This window comes from Sturnira hondurensis, unplaced genomic scaffold (genome assembly GCF_014824575.4).
Source record: "Sturnira hondurensis isolate 20B ecotype Veracruz unplaced genomic scaffold, ASM1482457v3 Scaffold0018310, whole genome shotgun sequence".
Taxonomy (NCBI): domain Eukaryota; kingdom Metazoa; phylum Chordata; class Mammalia; order Chiroptera; family Phyllostomidae; genus Sturnira; species Sturnira hondurensis.
The window spans coordinates 243,350-263,075 of record NW_028090941.1 but is presented as its reverse complement, the minus strand read 5'-3'; the positions used below and the strand labels follow the sequence as shown (position 1 = coordinate 263,075).

At 55.0% G+C, this 19,726-nt stretch overlaps 1 protein-coding gene across 4 annotated transcripts; it reads left to right on the top strand.

Annotated features, from left to right (window-relative positions):
- The first annotated feature begins 4,777 nt into the window (after positions 1 to 4,777).
- On the top strand, positions 4,778 to 19,678 carry TRPV6 (transient receptor potential cation channel subfamily V member 6). 4 transcript variants are annotated; one of them, XM_037068978.1, is made up of 16 exons: positions 4,778 to 5,019; positions 5,677 to 5,831; positions 13,562 to 13,659; positions 13,788 to 13,910; positions 14,263 to 14,400; positions 14,675 to 14,773; positions 14,860 to 15,035; positions 15,547 to 15,693; positions 15,777 to 15,989; positions 16,299 to 16,385; positions 16,463 to 16,539; positions 16,741 to 16,906; positions 17,256 to 17,322; positions 17,648 to 17,916; positions 18,989 to 19,095; positions 19,254 to 19,678. In XM_037068978.1, the coding sequence occupies exons 1-16, from the start codon at positions 4,843 to 4,845 to the stop codon at positions 19,528 to 19,530; spliced, it is 2,376 nt and encodes a 791-aa protein (XP_036924873.1). In that variant the 5' UTR covers positions 4,778 to 4,842; the 3' UTR covers positions 19,531 to 19,678. The 4 variants fall into 4 exon arrangements, with proteins under 4 accessions (XP_036924873.1, XP_036924876.1, XP_036924874.1 ...); XM_037068981.1 differs by lacking the exon at positions 4,778 to 5,019 and adding an exon at positions 5,352 to 5,416; XM_037068980.1 differs by lacking the exon at positions 4,778 to 5,019 and adding an exon at positions 5,453 to 5,576.
- The last annotated feature ends 48 nt before the right edge of the window (positions 19,679 to 19,726 follow it).

Sequence of the window (19,726 nt, the reverse complement as noted above, 5' to 3'; positions counted from 1 at the left end):
GTGACTTTGCCAAGATCACACACAGTGATTTCTGGTCGAACTGGGGTCGGGACACGGGGATCCTGACGGCGCACTGCTGGCTCTCCGCTTTTGCTTCTTCCAGAAGCCACGGTTCTCTCCCCGTATTTGGAAAGCTCGTTGGCGTCTGTTTACATGTCAGTGGCTTCATTCCTGGGTGACTTCTTCAGTGTCTGACATAGAGGAGTTTGGGATTAGGTAAGAGGGGGTGAAAGGGGTGGGGGCAGGGGGCCAGCAGAGCAGCGGGGGTCCAGCTTGGGAAAGGAAAAGGCCTCGGGGTCTGTGAGGGAGAGAGAGAAGAACGGGAGGAAGAAAAAGAGGCTCGGGAAGTGTGGCCCTGGGCTCTGACACCCTCCTGCCTGCTGCTGTGCCTCTCCAGGGGCCACATGGGACTATGGGCCATGGATCCAGCCTGCAGAGACCTCCAGAGAGAGTGAGGGTCAGGTCAGGGCTGGGTGTGAGTGGGGGCCACTCCCTCCTGCCCTCAGCCCCTTCCCTGTCATCTCCTGAATGGGGGATTTGGGAAACAAGATGCTCAAAATCATTGAGGGGGTGAGAGAGAGGCTGCAAACCCAGGGAGACCTCTGCTGGATCCAGTCACCTTCCCTGCGAAGGTGGGGCAGGAAGGGAGGGTGCTCCCTGACATTCTACATCCTCCACACCTTATACCCGCATGCCCGTCTGTGCCCTTGGGCTCATTCTGCAAGGGTTAAGGGTCCAGCAGGACCAATGCCTGTGAACTGTAAAATCTTCAGACCCTTAGGACAACGCCAGAACACAGACACACATGCACGCACACATCCCTGCTCTAAAGCATTGCTACAACCCACTGATTCATTTCACATAAAATAGAACATATGTCAAATAATATGTACACGCATCCCTGAGAAGGTGGGAGCTGGCTGCAGGGTGTCCTTTGTTCTGCCCTCTCCCCATGCCCTGTTTCCCATTCAGCTCCTCAGCCACCTTTCTCTTGGCTTTCTCCAGTCTTATCAAAATAGCAGGGAGCGTCTGAAGCTGTGGCAGTGTTGCTGTGGGGTGAGCACCTAGGTGGGCTCAGGGATGACCATGGAAGAAATGAGGGCAAAGGCATGGAGCTACAAGTACCACCTGGGATAAGAAAAGGGACTAAGGTCACACGTGGGGGAGAAGAGCTAGACAGTCGTACAGCAACTCAGGTCTCCTGGACCCTGGCCACGGAAGTGCCCCTGTGTACACAAGGAACCACGTGTGACTTGCAGTCCTTCAGCATCGCAGGATGTTTGAGCTGAAAAGGACTGTGGAGGGTTTCAAGCATCAGCTGCCATCTAGGTGGCCACAGGTCCAGTGGCAACAGTCAGACATGTGAGAGTCACCTCCCCTCCAGAGTCCCTGGGCAGTGTGGTGATGGGTGTGTATGCAGGTATGTGTGTGTGTGTGTGTGTGTGTGTGTGTGTATACTCACTGTCAATCTGACACCACTCCTGAGCAGGCATCTAGTGTGTGAACCCAGTGACCGGAACAAACTCCAAGCTGAGTGCGTGGTGGCGGTGACCTTGTTGCCCCGAGCCAGCTCCGTCATCACAGCCCCATGGCCTGCTGGGCCTGCCCTGCTCATGACAACAGAGCTAAGGGACACCCTCCAAGAGGGGATAGGGAGCAGGGCTGGGATGACACAGACAAAGCTTGGCAGGGAAATAAAGAGGCACAGAGGAGAGAAAGGAGAGAAGGAAGCCCAGGGTTGCATGGAGAGATCACTCAGGGCCCTGGACACACACACCCCATGCCACATACCACAACTGCATACACCATCCATCACACACCACATATCCCCCCAAACATACCCCCACACACCATACAACCCTACACATGCACCATATCACATACCTCAATCACACATAGCATCCATCACATACCACACACCCATGTACACATGCCACACACACTCCCAAATAATACATGCCAACCACACACATACACATATGACTCACACATATGCACGCCAACCCCACACGTGCTGGCACAAAGCCCAGGATCAAGGGAGCAAGCACAGTTGCAGAGAGACAGAGGTGGGGAGAGAGGTAACATGCAGAAATGTGGGAAGACATAGAGCAAACTGAAAGAGGGACAAAACCAGAAAAAAGTATGTTTATACTTTTTGCCCTAGATCCGTGGTTCTCAGTGAAGAGTGATTTTGTCCCCAGAGGACTTCAGGTAATGTCTATGATTGTCATACCTGGGCCAAGGGGCTGCTCCTGTGACCCAGTGAAGGGCAGCTAAACACCCTGCTATGCCCAGGCAGCCCGCACCCTCAGTCCTTTGTTTCAAGGTATCAGTGGTGCCCAGGTTGAGAAACAGCACTGCAAATGCAGGACTCAGCACCACACAGGTCCCCAGTTCACCAGTGGCCTAATCCCGCACCTACCGCCACGCACATGTACACAGCATCTCCCTGATCCTTCCCAGTCCTGCAGATGTGGCCCTCAGAGAAAGAAGGCCAGTCACGNATCCGTGGTTCTCAGTGAAGAGTGATTTTGTCCCCAGAGGACTTCAGGTAATGTCTATGATTGTCATACCTGGGCCAAGGGGCTGCTCCTGTGACCCAGTGAAGGGCAGCTAAACACCCTGCTATGCCCAGGCAGCCCGCACCCTCAGTCCTTTGTTTCAAGGTAACAGTGGTGCCCAGGTTGAGAAACAGCACTGCAAATGCAGGACTCAGCACCACACAGGTCCCCAGTTCACCTGTGGCCTAATCCCGCGCCTACCGCCACGCACATGTACACAGCATCTCCCTGATCCTTCCCAGTCCTGTAGATGTGGCCCTCAGAGAAAGAAGGCCAGTCACGCTCTGGTTGACCCGCCCCCACCCCACCCCTCCACTGATTCCTGAGGACCTAACTTTTGCTTAGAGTTCAAGCTTAGCCCGAGGCAGTAAGAACCTGTTCAAGAGCCTGTCAACATGAACCCTCCGGCCCTTCCTCCCCTGTGGGCCCCCAGCTCTTCATTCCCCCAAGGCCGAAGACAGGCCCCACGAAGCTAGGGGTATCCTGGATGACAGCCACCCCCAGTCATAGGCTCATCCTCATAGACAGGGCCACTGAGAGGAACGATGGCTTGCCCAGAGTCATCAAAGTCTTTTTAAATTTGGAGTCTGGGCAAGGGAACTTGGAGAGGGTGTGATGGCAAAACTCATCTTCCCATGAGCCCCATTCTCTGTCCCCCCTCATCCCAGGCACCTACAGCCTCCTATATTTGGACACTTGAGTCTGGAGCTGTGGGTTGCAGAACCACCTGAGGCCTCCCCTGTTGGGAGGCGCTGCCCCGGCCTTGAGGTGGGCTGGGGAGCCCTGCCACACTCCTTAAGAGAGGAGGAGCTCTGGGACAGCCCCCACTGTCCCCTCGGAGCCAGCAATGTAGCTTTAAGATGTGAGAGGACCCAAATAGGTAGTGTCACCCACACCGTGGCCCGGCCTTTCCCTCTGTCCAAACACATAATGTTGGGTCCAATAGGTGAGAGGACGCTGTGGGCAGAAGCTAGTACCTTTGTCCCCAGCCCTCCAGGCCCATTTTCAGTCTGCTCTCAATTTCCCACTTGACCTGGTAACCCACTCAAAGAAGCACCAGGTGGGGGAAGGAAAGTCCGAAATGACTGCTTCCTCCTGTCTTCGCCTTCCTCTTCCTCACTGCCTTGTCCCCTCCCCAACCCGGCACTGCCCTGGGGTCTTTGGCTGGAGGACAGAGAAGGTGGGTGGGTCGGCAGGCAGACAAACACTGGCTTAATGGGCACAAAGGTCTTAGTTCAAGGTTTGGGTTCTGGTGCCTTCTCCCCTCCCTACCCCAGTCTGAACCTACTGACCCCTGGGTGGGTGGGGACGGCAGCTGATTGAACTGCATTGTTTGTTCAGGGCACTCAGGCCTGGCCTCGGGCCAACAGGAGGAATGGAAGACTTGCTTCTCTTTAGATTCGAGACTGACCCTCCCCCCTCCCCCCACCTTGCCCACGGAGACACCCCACCCTGCACCTAAGTGTTCTCTGTCCTTGCTGCATCCTGCAGCCCTCTGGATCAGGGACACATAGGACAAAAGCAGACTCTAAAGCTAGTGACCCCCACATACCTGGGACTCTGACAGCCAGGCCCAGGCCATAGGATCTGTGTGTTGCCTTGGGCCTTCACAGAAGTCAAGGCCTGTTTCTTCCCAAAGTAGGGGTTGAACTAACTGACCTTCCTGATGGCTTCCAGCTCTTTCTGGTCAGAGTTCTGAATTGTGGGACTGGGATGGGCTCTGTCATCCTTCATCTCTGGGACTGCAGGTCCCTTCTCCTCACTGGAGCTCTGCCTGCCATCTGGGAAGAGGGAGTGTGGTAGGGCTGAGACAGCGGCTTCGCATGGCATCAGGGGACTGAGGCTGAATCTGTCTCTGCCGCCAAATGGGCCGTATGGCCCTGGGTCAGTTTGCCGCTCTGAGCTTTGTTTTTCCTCCCAGTGGTAAAATGCAGGTAATAATACCTGCCTTCCAGGTGTGATGTAAGCCTACCTGGGACCACTTAGTGAAGTAGCGAGCAGGTGAATAAACTGGAGGTTGCCAGAGGAAGTATTTGTAATACTTGGGCATACGTACACTAAAAACAGTCTTTGTTGTTTATCGAAATTCAAGTTGAACCGGACATCTTCTATTTTATTTGGCACCCTAGTACATACATGTTGTGTTGGGTGGTGGCAGGGTCATTCTCTAGAGGTCCAGAGTAGGGGACTGCAAACTCTGTCCTGGGCCCAGGTTCTGCCCCGGCTCCGTTTTATGTCTTGGACCATGAGCTCAGAAGAAATTTTACATCTTTAAAGGGGTATGAAAAAAGGAGGAGGAGGAGAAAAAGAAAAAGAATGTGCCGGAGATTGTTTGCCTGGGCTTGCAAAGCCGAAATATTTGCGTTTACTATCTCGGCCCTTTACAGAAGAGTTTGCTGACCTGGAGTTGGTTAGGGGTCTAAGGGTTTTCAAGACTTGTGTACCTATTCTGGGACAGGTGAGAGACTAAACTGGGAGAGTGAAGAAAAGCTAAGCCCCCAGCAGGGAAGGCTCTGTAGAGGATGGGGGTGGGGGGTGGGCTGCTGAAGAAAAAGCCCTGTGAGAAGGCAGGGCTCACTCACTCGCTCACTTGAGGGGCCCCCAACCCCCAAAGGATCGCCTGACCCCTCCCTCCTCCGTCACTGCCTTGAGTCTCTCAAGCTAGCCTGACCCTTCCGGGCCCTTCTATAAAAGGTCAGCAGGTATCCCAAAGTCCAAGAGAGGTCTCTCTAGTCTCTTTGAAGGCTGTCTGTCCCTGCACTGGCCTGGGGGCAGAGAGAGAGACCAGGGTGAAGGAGTTTACGCAAGGTCCCAGGTGGCAGGCAGGTCTGCTGGCCTGTCTCTTTAAATCTCAGGTAATTTGGGAGGAGGGAGGGAGTTCGTCTGCACAGATCCCAGCAGCTCCTGCCAGAGGAGCCCAATGAGGGAGTCTCAGCTCTGCCAAGTGTAACCACCTGGGAGGCTTCTGCAGTCTGGCTGGGGCAGCTTCCCGAGACTCCTGTGGGGGCCAGGGAGGTTGGAGATGGGGCCTCTCCAGGGGGAGGGCAGGCTGGCCCTTGGGGAGACCGATGCGGCCCCCAAACTGAGTCCAGTCGGGGTCTGGTCTCCACCTCAGCCCCACAAGGAGCCGGCCCTACCAGACATGGGGCTGCCACTGACCAAGAAGACGGGGCCCATTCTCTGCCTATGGAGAAAGTTCTGCAGATGGTTCCAGAGACAGGAGTCCTGGGCTCAGAGCCGAGATGAGCAGAACCTGCTGCAGCAGAAGAGGTAAGTCTCCACCTGCTGCCGCCAGCTGCCCCCTCCCCAGGTGTGTCCCTCTCCCTCAGCCTCCCCCCTACCCCTCCTCCCTCTCTGTCTTTGTTCGGCACCTCAGTCTGGACAGACTGTGCTCCAGACCTGACCCTCCGGAGCATTTTGCCTCAAGAGTTTTGGCCTGCAGGGCCCCAGGGCTCCAGGAGGAGGGCTGGTGTGGACACAGGTTCTCACCATCTTTAAGATCCAAGTCAGTTATGCAGCTTCTTGTGGGTGCAGTTGACCCTTGAACAATGCCGGGGTTAGGACGGCCGAGAGTGTGCACTCAAGAAACTCATGAATTACTGATGTCGGCCCTCCATGTACAAGGATTCTCAGCTGCCAGTTGACCCTTGGCCAAGGTGGGTTTCAGCTGCAAGAGTCCATCAAATAGTGCTTGCCGACTGCAGTGAGCGGGTCCATTGAAAACATTCACTTATAGGGGGGTCCGATATTTCAAACTCATGTTGTGCAAGGGTTGACTGTGTTTTCCTGATGGCCAGACAACTTGCTGGGCCTTGGAAGGATTGTGGCATCAATGAACCTCCACCAGACGGGTGGGTCCCAGCTATGCCTTTCATCCCTGGTCCCTGCCCCTAGGACCTCCCTGGCAGAAACGTACAGCGCACACACCCAGGCATGTGGAAATGAATGAATGCAGGGATGAATGGGACAGGGAGGATCTTCGGATGACCCCAGAAGAAGACCAAATGGGATCATGGCATCATAGTTATCATTCCTGTGCATTAATTGCCTCAGCTGTCGATGGGAGGGTATAAAGATGAACAGGCCTGGGACCCAGCCTGCAATTTATTGCTCTCTGCCACGGCAGACAGGCACAGAAAACGGGCCAGAACGTACTTAGGACCGGTGTTCGCCCACCGTCTCATCCAGGTTGGGGAACCTGAGAAGCTCTAGAGTTTGAGCTCTAGAGAAATCACACTTGCTGCTTCCAGCCCCTGAGAATTTCCCTGAATGCCTCTGATTCTCCCCCACCCACTCATCCCTGGCAGCTTAGAGCTGGGAGCTGGGAGGAGGGGACCTGGTGGAAGCTTGAAGCCATCCCTCTGTGTGGTCTCCTTCCAAAGTCTCTGCAGATCGGAGTTGTACCCCTGAAGGGAGTCCTCCCATTGGGGTCCCCCTCTGGGCCTGACCAGGAGGAAGGAGGCTAAGAGGCCACTTGGAGGACCTGTGGTTTTCCCCACTTTCGCTCAAGGATTCTGGGCTGGGCTGAGCCCCGGCTGTTTCAGTCTGGGCTTCCCGTCTCTCACACCAGCCGCCCACCTCTGTCCCCCAGGCCTGGGAGAGTGGGGGCTGAGTACATGTTTGGCTGGTGACGTCTGGCGGCAACAGAATGGTGGTGTTGTTGCAGACTCGGCCACCACGGGTCCCGCTCATCCCCATCCCACTCCCAGGACCCCAGGGCTGGGGCGGCAGCCTCAGAGCGCAGGAAGGCCTGGGGTTTTGGAAGAAGGGGTAACGGGAGTTCCGTGTGTGCCCACGTGAGGTGAAGACAGAGTGAGGGACCACAGCCTGGCTGTGTGGGGGCGGCTTCCACCTGCCTTTTCTGTCTCATTTCTTCTGGAGACCATCTGGGGAGCCTCTTCCTGTGCCTTGGGCTAGAGAGGCCTGATGTTACCTCACTTGGAGGGATCCCCCTCCGGTGACTGATCTCCCTGCCTGATTCCGCAACCCCTTGGTCCTCTTCTTCCCACCCACCGGGAGTCAGGAGTACTGACTGTCCCCTGGGTGGACCCTGAAGTAAGCAGGAAGGGGAGAGGACTAGGCCATGAAGTCACCAGGTAATTAGAAAAAAAAAAAAAAAAACGAGATAACCATGGACACGAGGACAATATAGTCAGGTCAGGGGGTACACTGATGGAAGAAAGTAGCCAACAATGTTACCAGCACCAATCTTATCTCGGAAGCCCCAGTGTAACAGCGGGAAGGAGGGACTTTACCCCCTGGGAAAGAGGCAGGCCCAGGGAGAGCGAGGAGGGGTGGGAGGGCATAGGAATCTGTGCCAAGGGCTCAGAGTGGGATTCAGGGTGGGGTTGGGGGGCCCTCCAGGGGGTGGAGCATGGTCCAGTGAGAAGGGGGCGCTTCCTGGTCTCCCTGGGCTGATAGAAAACCCGGGGCTCCTCTAGCTGGAGGGCTTTCCTTGGGTCTCAGTCACAAAACCCACTCTGGGTAAATGCCCCACGTTGCCATCCAAGCTGAACTCTCCCCTTGCTCCTGTTGCAACTCTCCCTGGGCCCTGAGCCGTCTTCTTTCCTGATGTTCAGCGTGCTCAACATTTATCCAGCAGGGAGTACTCTGCTGGGTTTGCAGGAACGAGAACAGGGCACCTTCCCTGCTCTCCCAAGCTCAGGTTCTTGTGGACGAAATGCACTGGTGTGCCTCAATGTGTCGAGGCTTGGTCAGCACCCTAAGGAGGGGGTGAACGGTGTCGTGGGAGCACAGAGAAGGGTGCTGCGGTGTCTGATTTTGGCCGGTGTGGGCTGTGCTGGGCAGCTTCTGGAGAGGGCCCTTTGCTGCCATCGTCCCCCTCCCCACAGTCTGCAGGAAGGCAGGGAGTGCCGCGGGTTCCCCTCCGGTGAGACAGACACCCAGAACTCCAGGTGAGCGGACGTGTCTATGGAAAGCCAGCCCCAGGACTCCCCGCCTCCGTAACTCTGTGCACTTGCGTCTTTGCTGGCACACGGGTCTACCTACACGCATGACGGAGTTGCAGCCCGACTCCAAGGCTGCAAATAGCCACTTTCCTGGAAGCTTTGAACCTCATTCCGTTGCCAAGAACTTGACCCGGAGGGAGGTGGCCCACAAGTGGCCAGTGTGTGCCTCCTCCCCATACCTGACTGTGGTTTCCTTCATCTGTGGTCACTACTCCGGGCTGGCCCTCTCCCCCTGGGAAGAGTCATAAAACTTGAAGAACCACATAATTTAGTGGTGAGAGCCTAAGGCTAGGTTCTTGGTGAAACATTCTGCTTTTAACTCTCTATGTGATCTTCCCGGGAGGATTGGGCTATTCGGCCTCAGTTTCCTTTTCTGAAAAAAACGAGAGCATTGCCCAGCTTTCATGGCAGGGCTGGGAGGAGCAAAAGGGATAATGAGCGAAAGGACAGCAGGAGCGGAGAGGGCTTGGGAGCTTCCTCCTGTCAAAGCCATATTCATTCTGGAAACGTACTCTGAGCCACCGTGTTGTCTGTGCCCTCCCCTTCCCAAAGGACACCCCCCACCCCCACGCCCCAGAGGATGCTTGTGGCCCAACCAGGGGAACCCACACAGCCCCCCCGTGCATCTTCCAACCCCGTTGCAAACCCTGATGACACCAAGAATGAGAACAGAGTACATGACAACTGGGGCGCTCATCCCAGCTCTACCTCTGACGTGTTAGGACAAGTCCCCTCAGACTCCACGCCTGAGAAAGATCCGTCTGTTGCACAAACAGATTAGACTAGTTTTCCAGGGACTTCCCTGCTCTAAAATTCTGATTTCACTTCTCCTGCAGATATTCCCAGCCCTGCCTTGTTTCCCAGCATCCATATACAAAACCTGTGCACCCTGCACACGGGGGTGTGCACACACACCGGCACATACACATCCTCGGGAACGGATGGGCAGAGCACAGGGTAGCGGGACCTGGGCAGGGGGAAGTGAGGGGTTCCCACTGCGGGGCCAGAGGGAAGCCTGAGGGGGAGGGGGCGCCACGGTTGGTTTACAAGTGATGTGCTAAGTTTTCTGCCAGGAATCCCATGGTTAAGTCTCGCACCAGTTTAATATGGAACTCAATGGTTCGATCTGACAAATAATTGTCCAGCAAAAGAAAACATTCTAAATCCTGCAAACCCCTTTTTCTCAGACTCAGTGTCAGACCCCCTCTGTCATGTCCTGGGGCTCCTTAGTCAGTGGGTGCTTCAAAGGCTTCACCTTTTTGTTTAATGGTGTGTATGCAAACATGCGCGTGTAGGTCATTTCTCGTCCTTTGTAATGTTGAGGTATCCCTTTTAAAAAATGGATTAGGAATAATTACAACTTCCCAGTTGGGGTTTCTCTACCTTGGCACAGGATGGGCAGGAAAACCCTTTGTTATGGGAAGCTGCCTGTGTGAGGTGCTTACCACACCCTCCCCTCCACCCACTGGAAGTTAGCACCCTTCCCCCAGTTGTAACAACCCAAAATGTCCCCCAACATTGCCAGATTCCTTGGGGGAGGGGCTGGGCGTAGCCTCTGTTTGAGAACCAGTGCTCTTTGTATAACTAGGGGATTTGGGTAGCAATGCAGAGCATTCTGCTAAATAAAGCGACCCTTTCCCCTGGGAAGGAGAGTGTAATCTAACCATTCAAACGAGGAGCTTCTACCTCTTCGGTATCTCTCTGCTTCCTGCCCTCGGGAGGCATCTGGCAGCCTTCTGGTGAAGGCATAAAGGGTTTGCTCCAGATGTAAACTTCTCCGCTGGGTCGCCATCAAAGAAACTACTGGGGCCTCAGGCCCAGGAATCTTTGGGTGGGTCTGTTCTTGCATCGTTTTTAGGGGGCCCAAGTACAGTCGGGTGTTTTGGGGATCCCCCCTATTGCCAGGAATGTGAGCGAGGGTTTTCTCTACTGTCCCCTTGTGGCCCTGTGGTGCTATTGCAAGTAATGGCTCTGCCTGATCCTCTCAGAACAGTCCCCAGGCTGCTCCCCTTTTGGCTGAATTTGCCAACCAGAGGAGGCGGGCCCTCATAACCGTGCCGGGCTGGGTTCTAAGTGGGGTCTTTAACCAGAGTGTGGTCTGACTGTGCACGCCAGATAAAATGGAGGGCATGGAGTTAAATGTGAAGTTTAGATAAACAATACATTATTAGTATGAGATAAGGAACCACCCCCCAAAAAGAATTACATTCTGGAGGACAGACCCCTCATAGTACAGGCTTCCCCCACTAGGTGAGTGTTCTAGGAACCCATCTGTGTCATTGCACCAGCTGGTGTTGTTGTGAGAGGCTGCATTAGGCTTCAGTGAATTTTTGTGAAGGCTCTTTCAACGCATTTGCCCATTTTCACGATGGGTGATTTATGACTGTACCCGCCCACACTGCGCCGAGTGTTCAGCAGTTTTTTACTGAAAACAGCATGACTCCTGTGCCCCATCCTTTCTATTCACTGGATCTCACCCCAAGCAACTTTTTCATTTCCCCAATGTAGAAAAGGTGAAACAAACAAACAAACAAAAAAGTAGAAGCGCTAAAAACCATCAAAATCAACAAGTTCAAAAACCATTCTGAGCCGTGGAAAAGAAGTTTTGACAGGTGCATTGCATCAAATGGAGAGGACTTGGAAGGTGACCGACATTTAAACATGCAAGAATACATGCACAATGCTTTATAGGTAAATTCTGTTCTCTTGGGGCCCCTCCCTTGTAAGTATGTCACAAATATTACATGGCACAGACTTACACTAAAACATTATTTGTTGCGTATCTAGAATTCAAATTGAACGGAGCATCCCATGTTCTTGTTGGGTGGCCCTGGTGAGCCTGAGTCAGACAGCAGCTCCTTGACCTTCCCGGCCTAGCAGTGCCCTCAGCAGACGGAAGGAAATGAACACACAGAGAATGCCTGCGGGGGATGTTCACTGCCTTCGGAGATGTGGAGGGACTGAAAGGGATATATATCTTCGGGCCTGTCACAGACTAGCCTGCCCCCTCATACCCTAGAAGGCAGGGAGCTACGGCAAAGCTGGACCTTGGGTAGTGAGAGCCCCAGGGAGTGAGAGCCCACCCCTAGCTTTGCCGTTCGCCTTCCAGGCATTTAGTCAAAGCCAGGCACAAAACTAGAAGGCAATCGGAGGAGGGCAGGACAAGCATACAGAGGAGAGAAAGCGGCTGATCGCTGCCTTCACGTCCCCCTAGAGCAGAGCGAGGGACAGACACCGACCACAACACGCATACTCAATGGTGGAACGGCCGGAGGAGAGCGCCGACGTCCCTGGGGAGGCCGTGTGTCCCTGTGTGGGCGTAGTGCTGACTCCAAAATATCGGTTGAGGAGCGGTTTGGTCAAGTTGTTTGTTGGGAAGGCGGTGGTGGAGGTGTGTACAGAAAACTCGTTTTGCAGCTGTTTGCATACCAAGCATACTCTTTTTTTTTTTAACTTAGATTATACGTCTGCTTCAGGTTGGCTTCAGGGTGACCAATAAAGATAATAAGGAGACAGTAAGACTAAACCACGTTTTGGCACCGTTCCTCAGTCATTCTGCAGAGGGGCGGGGGGCTGGCTGCCTCACGCCGGGCACATATCCTAGGAATGCAGAAGAGACAATTATGAGGGTGGGGGGTATATTTCAGGGCTGAGGGGCATTAGGGCAGTGGTACAGAATGATATGCCCTCGGGCGGCGAGGCCAGTGGGCTGCGTGGGAGAAGCGTGAGGGTGAAGACGAGCGTGGAAAAGTGTGGCCTGAACACTGGAAAGGACCCCTTGGTTCCTTCTCCTTGGATACTTTTGAAAGCTTTGATTGCATTTGCCACTCAAAGACAGTGTATTGGCGGCATCCAGGATAGCCAGGGGGTAACCAGGGTGTGGGGAGACTAGTTAGGAGAGGCTTTTGCGAATCTGGGGCTGGAGAATGGGGACGTGAATCAGGAGAGGCAGTCAGGACGAGGAGGAGGGGATTGACTGGGGAGAGGATGAGTTGAGGAACAATTGGCAGGGCTGGGGCTGCCTGTGTGGGGTAAGGGGGTTTGAAGCCAGCGTTGTGGGGTGTGCGTCTTGAGCTCTCCCTCCTCCCCCAATCCCCCACCCCCACCCCCACCCCCAGTGCAGGAGTGGATTTCCTGCCACTATGAGTCCTTGGTATGTGGGCGCCTGTCTGGGTCTCTTTGTCAGTCACGCAACTGGCCATCTCTGGATAAACAGGGTTATTTCATTCACTCCCATAGAGATCCCATGGCTCTGGATCAAAAGAGAACATTGAACGAAAGGGGTCCCCTGGGTCTTAGTTGAAGTAAGTCTTGACCTTTAAAAAAGTTTTAAAGTTCACGGTCGGAATAAAACTCAAGAGAGGGTTTGGGGAGCCGGAAGAGAAGATGATTGTTGCTTAGAACAAGTGAGAAACAAAGAGGAAGTAGGGAGAAACTATACCCCGACTTGGGGCCCAGGAAAACATGTGCCATTTCTATTGGATGAAGCCCTAAGATGCTGGTAGAGGGAAGGGAGGTGCCAGGGTCACAGGGTTCTCTAAGAAGTCTGGGAGGAAGAGCACAGGAGAAAATCTGCTAAACTCTTCCTGTCGACTTCCTCCACAAACAAGACGGAGGGATGCCTGGTACTCCTCGTCCTAGAAAACAAGGCTTATCGTGGAGGGTAATCTCAAGACACTCAGTGAACTTGAATCAGGGTTGCTGCACAGTCAACAGGTCAGGAGGTGAATGAGTGCCTAGGTAAAGCCCCTCCCCTCCATACCTGACAAGCACAGGTACATTCACGCATTCTGGTGTCTGTACCCAGGGGTAGGAAACCAGCCGCTGAGATTTCTGTGAACTCACTGCGCAGGAAAAAAGAGATCAGGCAACGCTTTGCAGCTCAATGGCCTCACTTCCCTGCCCCAGGGACCTTGGGGTTCATTGTCACTGAGCTACATGTTTGTATAGGATGAAGCAAAGCCATTACCCCTTGCTCCACCACTGGGGCATGCTCACAGTTGCCGCCTTTCTGACCCCATTGCCTTCTAGGATCTTGGGGTGCCCTCTCCTTCTAGCTGCCAAAGAGAATGATGTCCAGGCTCTCAACAAGCTGCTCAAGTATCAGGCCTGTGAGGTGCACCAAAGAGGTAAGGAAGGAGCAGAGCCCTGGGCACCTCTCCCCTCCCTGATCAGCCCCAGGCGCCTTGGGCACCTACATCACTCTCATCCCCATTCCCCTGCCCATAGAAGCCCTGCACCTCCTCTTTCTGCCCAGGAGCCCTGGGGGAGACAGCGTTGCACATAGCAGCCCTCTATGACAACTTGGAGGCGGCCGCGCTGCTGATGGAGGCTGCCCCAGACCTGGTCTCTGAGCCCATGACCTCTGAGCTCTACGAGGGTGAGGAGACAGGGGCCCGGGGTGGAGGGAAGGGGAGGCCTGTTGGATATTTCAAGTCAAGCTTTGCTGGATGATTCGGGGAAACCAAACAGGGAATCTGAGCTCTGCTGCTCCCTGTTCCCTTCTCCTTTGTCATTCTCACTGCACCTCATTAGGGCACAACCCCCTGAAATAGAGAAGCCCAGAGAGTGGGAAGAAGTGGGTGGCTGCTGGATCCCCTTGGGACCCTGCCTGGCTGGGGGCCTCGAGTCCCCACGCCCCAGGCTGCCCTGGTGCTGGATCATGTATGGATATGGGCCCCCCTGCATAATGCTGAGCACAACCCCACGACTCAGGGCTCTCTCTGAACCAGGCCAGACTGCACTGCACGTGGCCATCCTGAACCAGAATGTGAACTTGGTGCGAGCCCTGCTCACCCACGGGGCCAGCATTTCTGCCAGAGCTACAGGCTCAGCTTTCCGCCACAGCCCCCAAAACCACGTCTACTTTGGTGAGAGCCAGGGCCAGGCCTGGGGGGAGGGAGGTGAGTGGTGGGCAAGAGAGGAGGGCCCTGTGCCCCGTGCCTGGGAGGCTGGTGGTGGAGGGGGGAGGGGAGTAGGGTCAGCCCTTAGAGGGCTTAAGGCCACTCCTGCACCATCCCTGCCTCTGGTTCTGCTGACAAGTGTCCCCAAGCCCAGCACGGAGATGTGGGGAGGAACAGGTAGTCCCTGGGAGAATTCACACCCCAGCCTGCACTCATGCTCCAGAGCCCTCTGTGTCCCCAGGGGAGCACCCTCTGTCCTTTGCTGCCTGCGTGGGCAGCGAGGAGCTCGTGCGTCTGCTCATCGAACATGGAGCGAACATCCGGGCCCAGGACTCCCTGGGTAAGCACTGGGAGCAGGAGGCGAGGGGAGCAGAGGGGCTGGGACAGTGGGTCTTGTGGCCATGTGACACCCGTGTCCTCCCCCAGGAAACACAGTGCTGCACATCCTCATCTTCCAGCCCAACAAGACCTCTGCCTGCCAGATGTACAACCTGCTGCTGTCCTACGATGGGCGTGGAGCCCACCTGCAGCCCCTGGACCTTGTGCCCAATCACCAGGGCCTCACCCCCTTCAAGTTGGCGGGAGTGGAGGGCAATACTGTGGTGAGGGACACACCCTCCACCCCACGGTGTTGTCCTACTGACCCCGGTCCCATACTCTTAGTCTTTTGGGAAAGCAGATGTAAGCACGCCACCCTGATGCCGAGGTCTCATTTTCAGGTTTCAGTGTCTCTTTAAGGCCCTATGTCCCTTGTCCACTGGTCGCTTTCTTGTCCTTTTTCTCTTCCCTGAGGCGCTGGGGGTCAACAGGGTCTAGATCTCACCCTGGAGCGGTGATGCCCACATCTACCTTCTACACCACAGGGCTGCAGCCCTCCCAACTCTCTCCTCTTCCCAAGATTTAGAGAGAGCTGTGGGGGGGGGGTGGTCAGGGAGCAACCTAGGGGGTCAGCATGAGCATGGGTTCTTCTGCCCCAGCGGCGGTGGGTGGTCGTGGAGCAGAGAGTGGCCACCACTTCCGGTAGTGCTGCCCTCCTGGACCTGCTCCCCACTCCCACCCTGTGACTCTCTCCTTTGCGTGCCCCTCATGCCTCAGTCTTGCCCCCCACCTTAGATGTTCCACCACCTGATGCAGAAATGGAAGCACAGCCAGGGGACCTTTGGGTTGACGACCTACACCCTCTATGACCTCACGGAGATCGATTCCTCTGGAGATGAACCTTCGCTACTGGAACTTATTGTCACCACCAAGAAGCGGGAGGTACAGGGTGTTCGGGTTGGAGAGCAGTGGGGGAGGGGCGCCAGGGTCTTTGAGCCGCCTGCTCTGGGGTCTCCCTGCTGCAGGCTCGCCAGATCCTGGACCAAACGCCAGTGAAGGAGCTGGTGAGCCTCAAGTGGAAGCGATACGGCCGGCCCTACTTCTGCCTGCTGGGCGCCTTGTACGTGCTCTACATCATCTGCTTCACCATGTGCTGCGTCTACCGCCCCCTGAAGCCCAGGACGGACAACCGCACCCAGCCCCGGGACAACACCCTCCTGCAGCAAAAACTGCTTCAGGTGACGTGTGGGAGCAGCAGGACCTGGGACAGGATCGGCTGTCGGCCCTTCCTCAGATTTGATTGAATCATGGTCCTGTCCTTCCACCCACATTTCTCCCCTCACCCAGGTCTCAAACACACAGGCACAGCCCCCAAACACACACACACACACACAGAGAGAAACACACATGCACTCAAAGAGCAGGGTATGAGAAAGCCAAACTACCAAGTTAAAAAGACTCGAACAAGAGACACTGACCTCTGACCAGGGGCCGGCAGGGCAGACACACGAGACCCTGCGTGCCCTGACCACACTCCCCCCCTTCAGGAGGCCTACGTGACCCACCAGGATGCCGTCCGACTGGTGGGGGAACTAGTGACGGTCATCGGAGCTGTGATCATTCTGATCGTAGAGGTGCGGCGTGGACTGGGTCCTGGGCGTGGCTGCCTGCCCTGAGGATCCAGCCCGAGCCCCGGCCTTTGTGTCTGCAGATCCCAGACATCTTCAGGGTGGGGTTCACGCGCTTCTTCGGACACACCATCCTCGGGGGGCCGTTCCATGTCCTCATGTGAGTCTCGTCCCTTCTCTCCTGGATTCCTGACCCCTGGGGAGCCCCTGGAGAGCCTGTCCCCTCAAGCCTTGTGTGTGACCCCGAGCACTGAGCTCGAGAAGACTGAATCTGCACGTGTTCATACTGCCTCTTACTCTTGGGTGCCCAGGATAATCCCAGGCCCCTCTCATCCCTCCCTGCCCTCTGCTCTCCCTCCAGCATCACCTATGCATGCATGGTGCTGGTCACCATGGTGATGAGGCTCACCAACACCAGCGGGGAGGTGGTGCCCATGTCCTTCGCCCTGGTGCTGGGCTGGTGCAACGTCATGTACTTCGCCCGAGGATTCCAGATGCTAGGCCCCTTCACCATCATGATCCAGAAGGTCTGTGCCCCTCTACCCCCAAGGGTCCTAGAGAACGGGCCTAGAAAAGGGACTGCAAACATTCCGGTCAAAAGCCACATAACAGACGACGTCTCAGGCTTTGTGAGCCACGTATGGTCTCTGCTGCATATTCTTTCCCCCCCTCTTCTTTTTTCCCAAGTCTTTAAAAATGTAAAAACTATTCTTAGTTCAAGGGCCATACCGAAATAGACCAACCAGCCCTGGCCTGCAGCCCGTTTGCCAACCCTGACCTGGAGGGTGGAGCCGCCAGGGTTCCCAGGTCCATTCGAGGCCGGGATGGGCAGTGGCTGGGGAGATGAACGTGATCTTCCCCCTCTCCACTCTATAGATGATTTTTGGTGACTTGATGAGATTCTGCTGGTTGATGGCTGTGGTCATCCTGGGCTTTACCTCAGGTAAACCACCTGGTTAGGATGGAGGCCATGGGAAGGGGAGGCTGGAGGAGCCTGGACAGCACAGAAGGGCTCAGACAGACTTGGGAAAAGGTGGGAAGAGGCAGAGGTGAGGGACAACTAGGGGTGACAGGGAGAGGTGGCTCCTGGGATCAGAAGGATGAATCCTTTGGAAAAGAAGGCAATCTAAGAACCTAATGTACGGAGCGTGAAGGGCTGGGCTGGTGCTGTGGAGATGTGGGGGATGGGCAGCAAAGAGCTGGCTGTGGTTCGGTCACGGCCACGGTTGCCCTCACCATGGTAACTCTCACCCCCTTGGGTGGAGCAGCCTTCTATATCATCTTCCAGACAGAGAACCCCGATGAGCTGGGGCACTTCTACAACTACCCCATGGCCCTGTTCAGCACCTTTGAGATGTTCCTCACCATCATCGATGGCCCTGCCAACTACGACGTGGACCTACCCTTCATGTACAGCATCACCTACGCTGCCTTCGCCATCATCGCCACCCTGCTCATGCTCAATCTCCTCATCGCCATGATGGGCGACACTCACTGGCGGGTGGCTCACGAGCGGGATGAACTCTGGCGGGCTCAGGTGAGCCCCCTGGTGGCTGGGTGGGCTGGTGCATGTCCTTTCCTTTGTGCCAAATTCAGAAGCAGGGTATTTTGACTTCATGTGTTTGGACCATTATCGCACAGTGAACAGAATGATACAGAGTATACAATAGAACTGGATTAGCAAGACCACTGAGCAAGGCTGGAATAGCTGAAAAGAATTCCTCACAGTTTGCTCAAAAAACGAAAGCCTGTCTTTTCTAGAGTAATCAACACGAATTAAATCAAGAATAAAGGTAATGGCATTTCGTAAACTTTGCAACTGAATACAAACTGGAGTATTTCCATTTTCTTGGCAATATTTCAGTCTTCGAAATTTGACCCAGAAAAATCAGACATGTTAAAAATAACGCCACAAAAACTCCCCTATAGTAGCAGAAACTTCCTTCAGTCAGAGCATCATGGTGGGGACAAGAGGCCATTAAAAAATCAAATCATCACTTAAAAATACATGAGGAAAATAATTCATCTCAACAAAAATAATTCCTGTAAAATAAAAATGGAAATCCTGAAAACTGGATGGCATTTAACTGTGCTGTGTAGAAAATGGAGCTAAAAAACCAACTAACAAAAAAAAAAAAAAAAAAAAGAACCTTCCTAAACTGGCTAAATGGGATTTACTCAGGAAAATGCTTTTTCCAGGCAAATGTACTGACGTTAGATGTCTCAGGAGGGTGCTTGCATTTATACACGGCCTATGTGTCTATAGGGTCAAAATATCCTGTAGCCCCGAGGGCCTCTCTCTATTTGCTTTGCTCACCTTCCCCATTTGTCCTGGGATTCAGGTCTCTCGCCCCCTGCAGGACCAGCCTGGCATCTGCATGGATGTCAGGTCACTGGGCACAGAACTGAGTGGCTCCCACTGACTCCACAAAAGGGGGCTGACAGAGCTGACACCATCATCCTTAGCTTAGGGGTGCTGTTTGCCCCCTCTGGGACACCACAGAGTCCCTGACTTTCCAAGCTGCTGCTTAACTGTCCTCCCATCTCCCTACACTTCAGCTCCCTCGACACCCAGCCTCACTGACTTCCCCTCCTGTCCCCATCTGCAGGTTGTGGCCACCACGGTGATGCTGGAGCGGAAGTTGCCTCGCTGCCTGTGGCCTCGCTCTGGGATCTTTGGGGGAGATTATGGGCTGGGGGACCGCTGGTTCCTGCGGTGAGTGACTATGAGGGGCTGGGCGTTCCTGTGACCTCAGGGTTGGGCCCTGTGCCCTCCCTCGTCCCGATGGCCTGCCTGCTGAGGGGCTGGCACAGGAGACAAGCAGCTCCAGCCCTTTGCCCGTGGACACCTCTCAAGTCCCCTGTCCTCCTCAGGGTGGAAGACAGGCAGGACCTCCACCAGCAGCGAGCCCGGCGCTATGGGCGGGCCTTCCACCACCGGGGTTCCTACGACTTGGACAAGGACTCGGAAAAACTGCAGCCACACCGCCCCTCTGGCCACAACCTATCCCTCCCCACCCCCTCAGTGTCCCGAAGCATCTCCCGGAGCAGCACCAACTGGGAGAAACTTCGGCAAGGGGCCCTGAAGACGGAATTGAGGGGTGTGCTCAACAGGGGTCTGGAAGAGGAAAGCTGGGAATATCAGATCTGAGCGTGGGTTCCCAGCAGGGGCGCTCATGGTCCTGGGAACGTTCCCAAACCCAAGCCCAAAATACAGAGCAGTCTAACCCCTCAGGTCAAGGGGGAAAGGAGTAGATTAGTTGGGAATAGCTGTGCCCAGGTCTCTGCTTTTCGCTCAGCTCTGGAGCAAAAGGAAGGCCAGGAGGTGGCTGGTTCCACCTCTTAGG

Bases quoted from the DNA above. Each gene is read 5' to 3' on its own strand.
- TRPV6 (XM_037068978.1), top strand. From the start codon at position 4,843: ATGAAAAAAGGAGGAGGAGGAGAAAAAGAAAAAGAATGTGCCGGAGAT. The intron at 5,020-5,676 runs GTGAGAGACTAA...TCTCCACCTCAG, and splicing joins GTGTACCTATTCTGGGACAG to CCCCACAAGGAGCCGGCCCT. The intron at 19,096-19,253 runs GTGAGTGACTAT...TGTCCTCCTCAG, and splicing joins GGGGACCGCTGGTTCCTGCG to GGTGGAAGACAGGCAGGACC.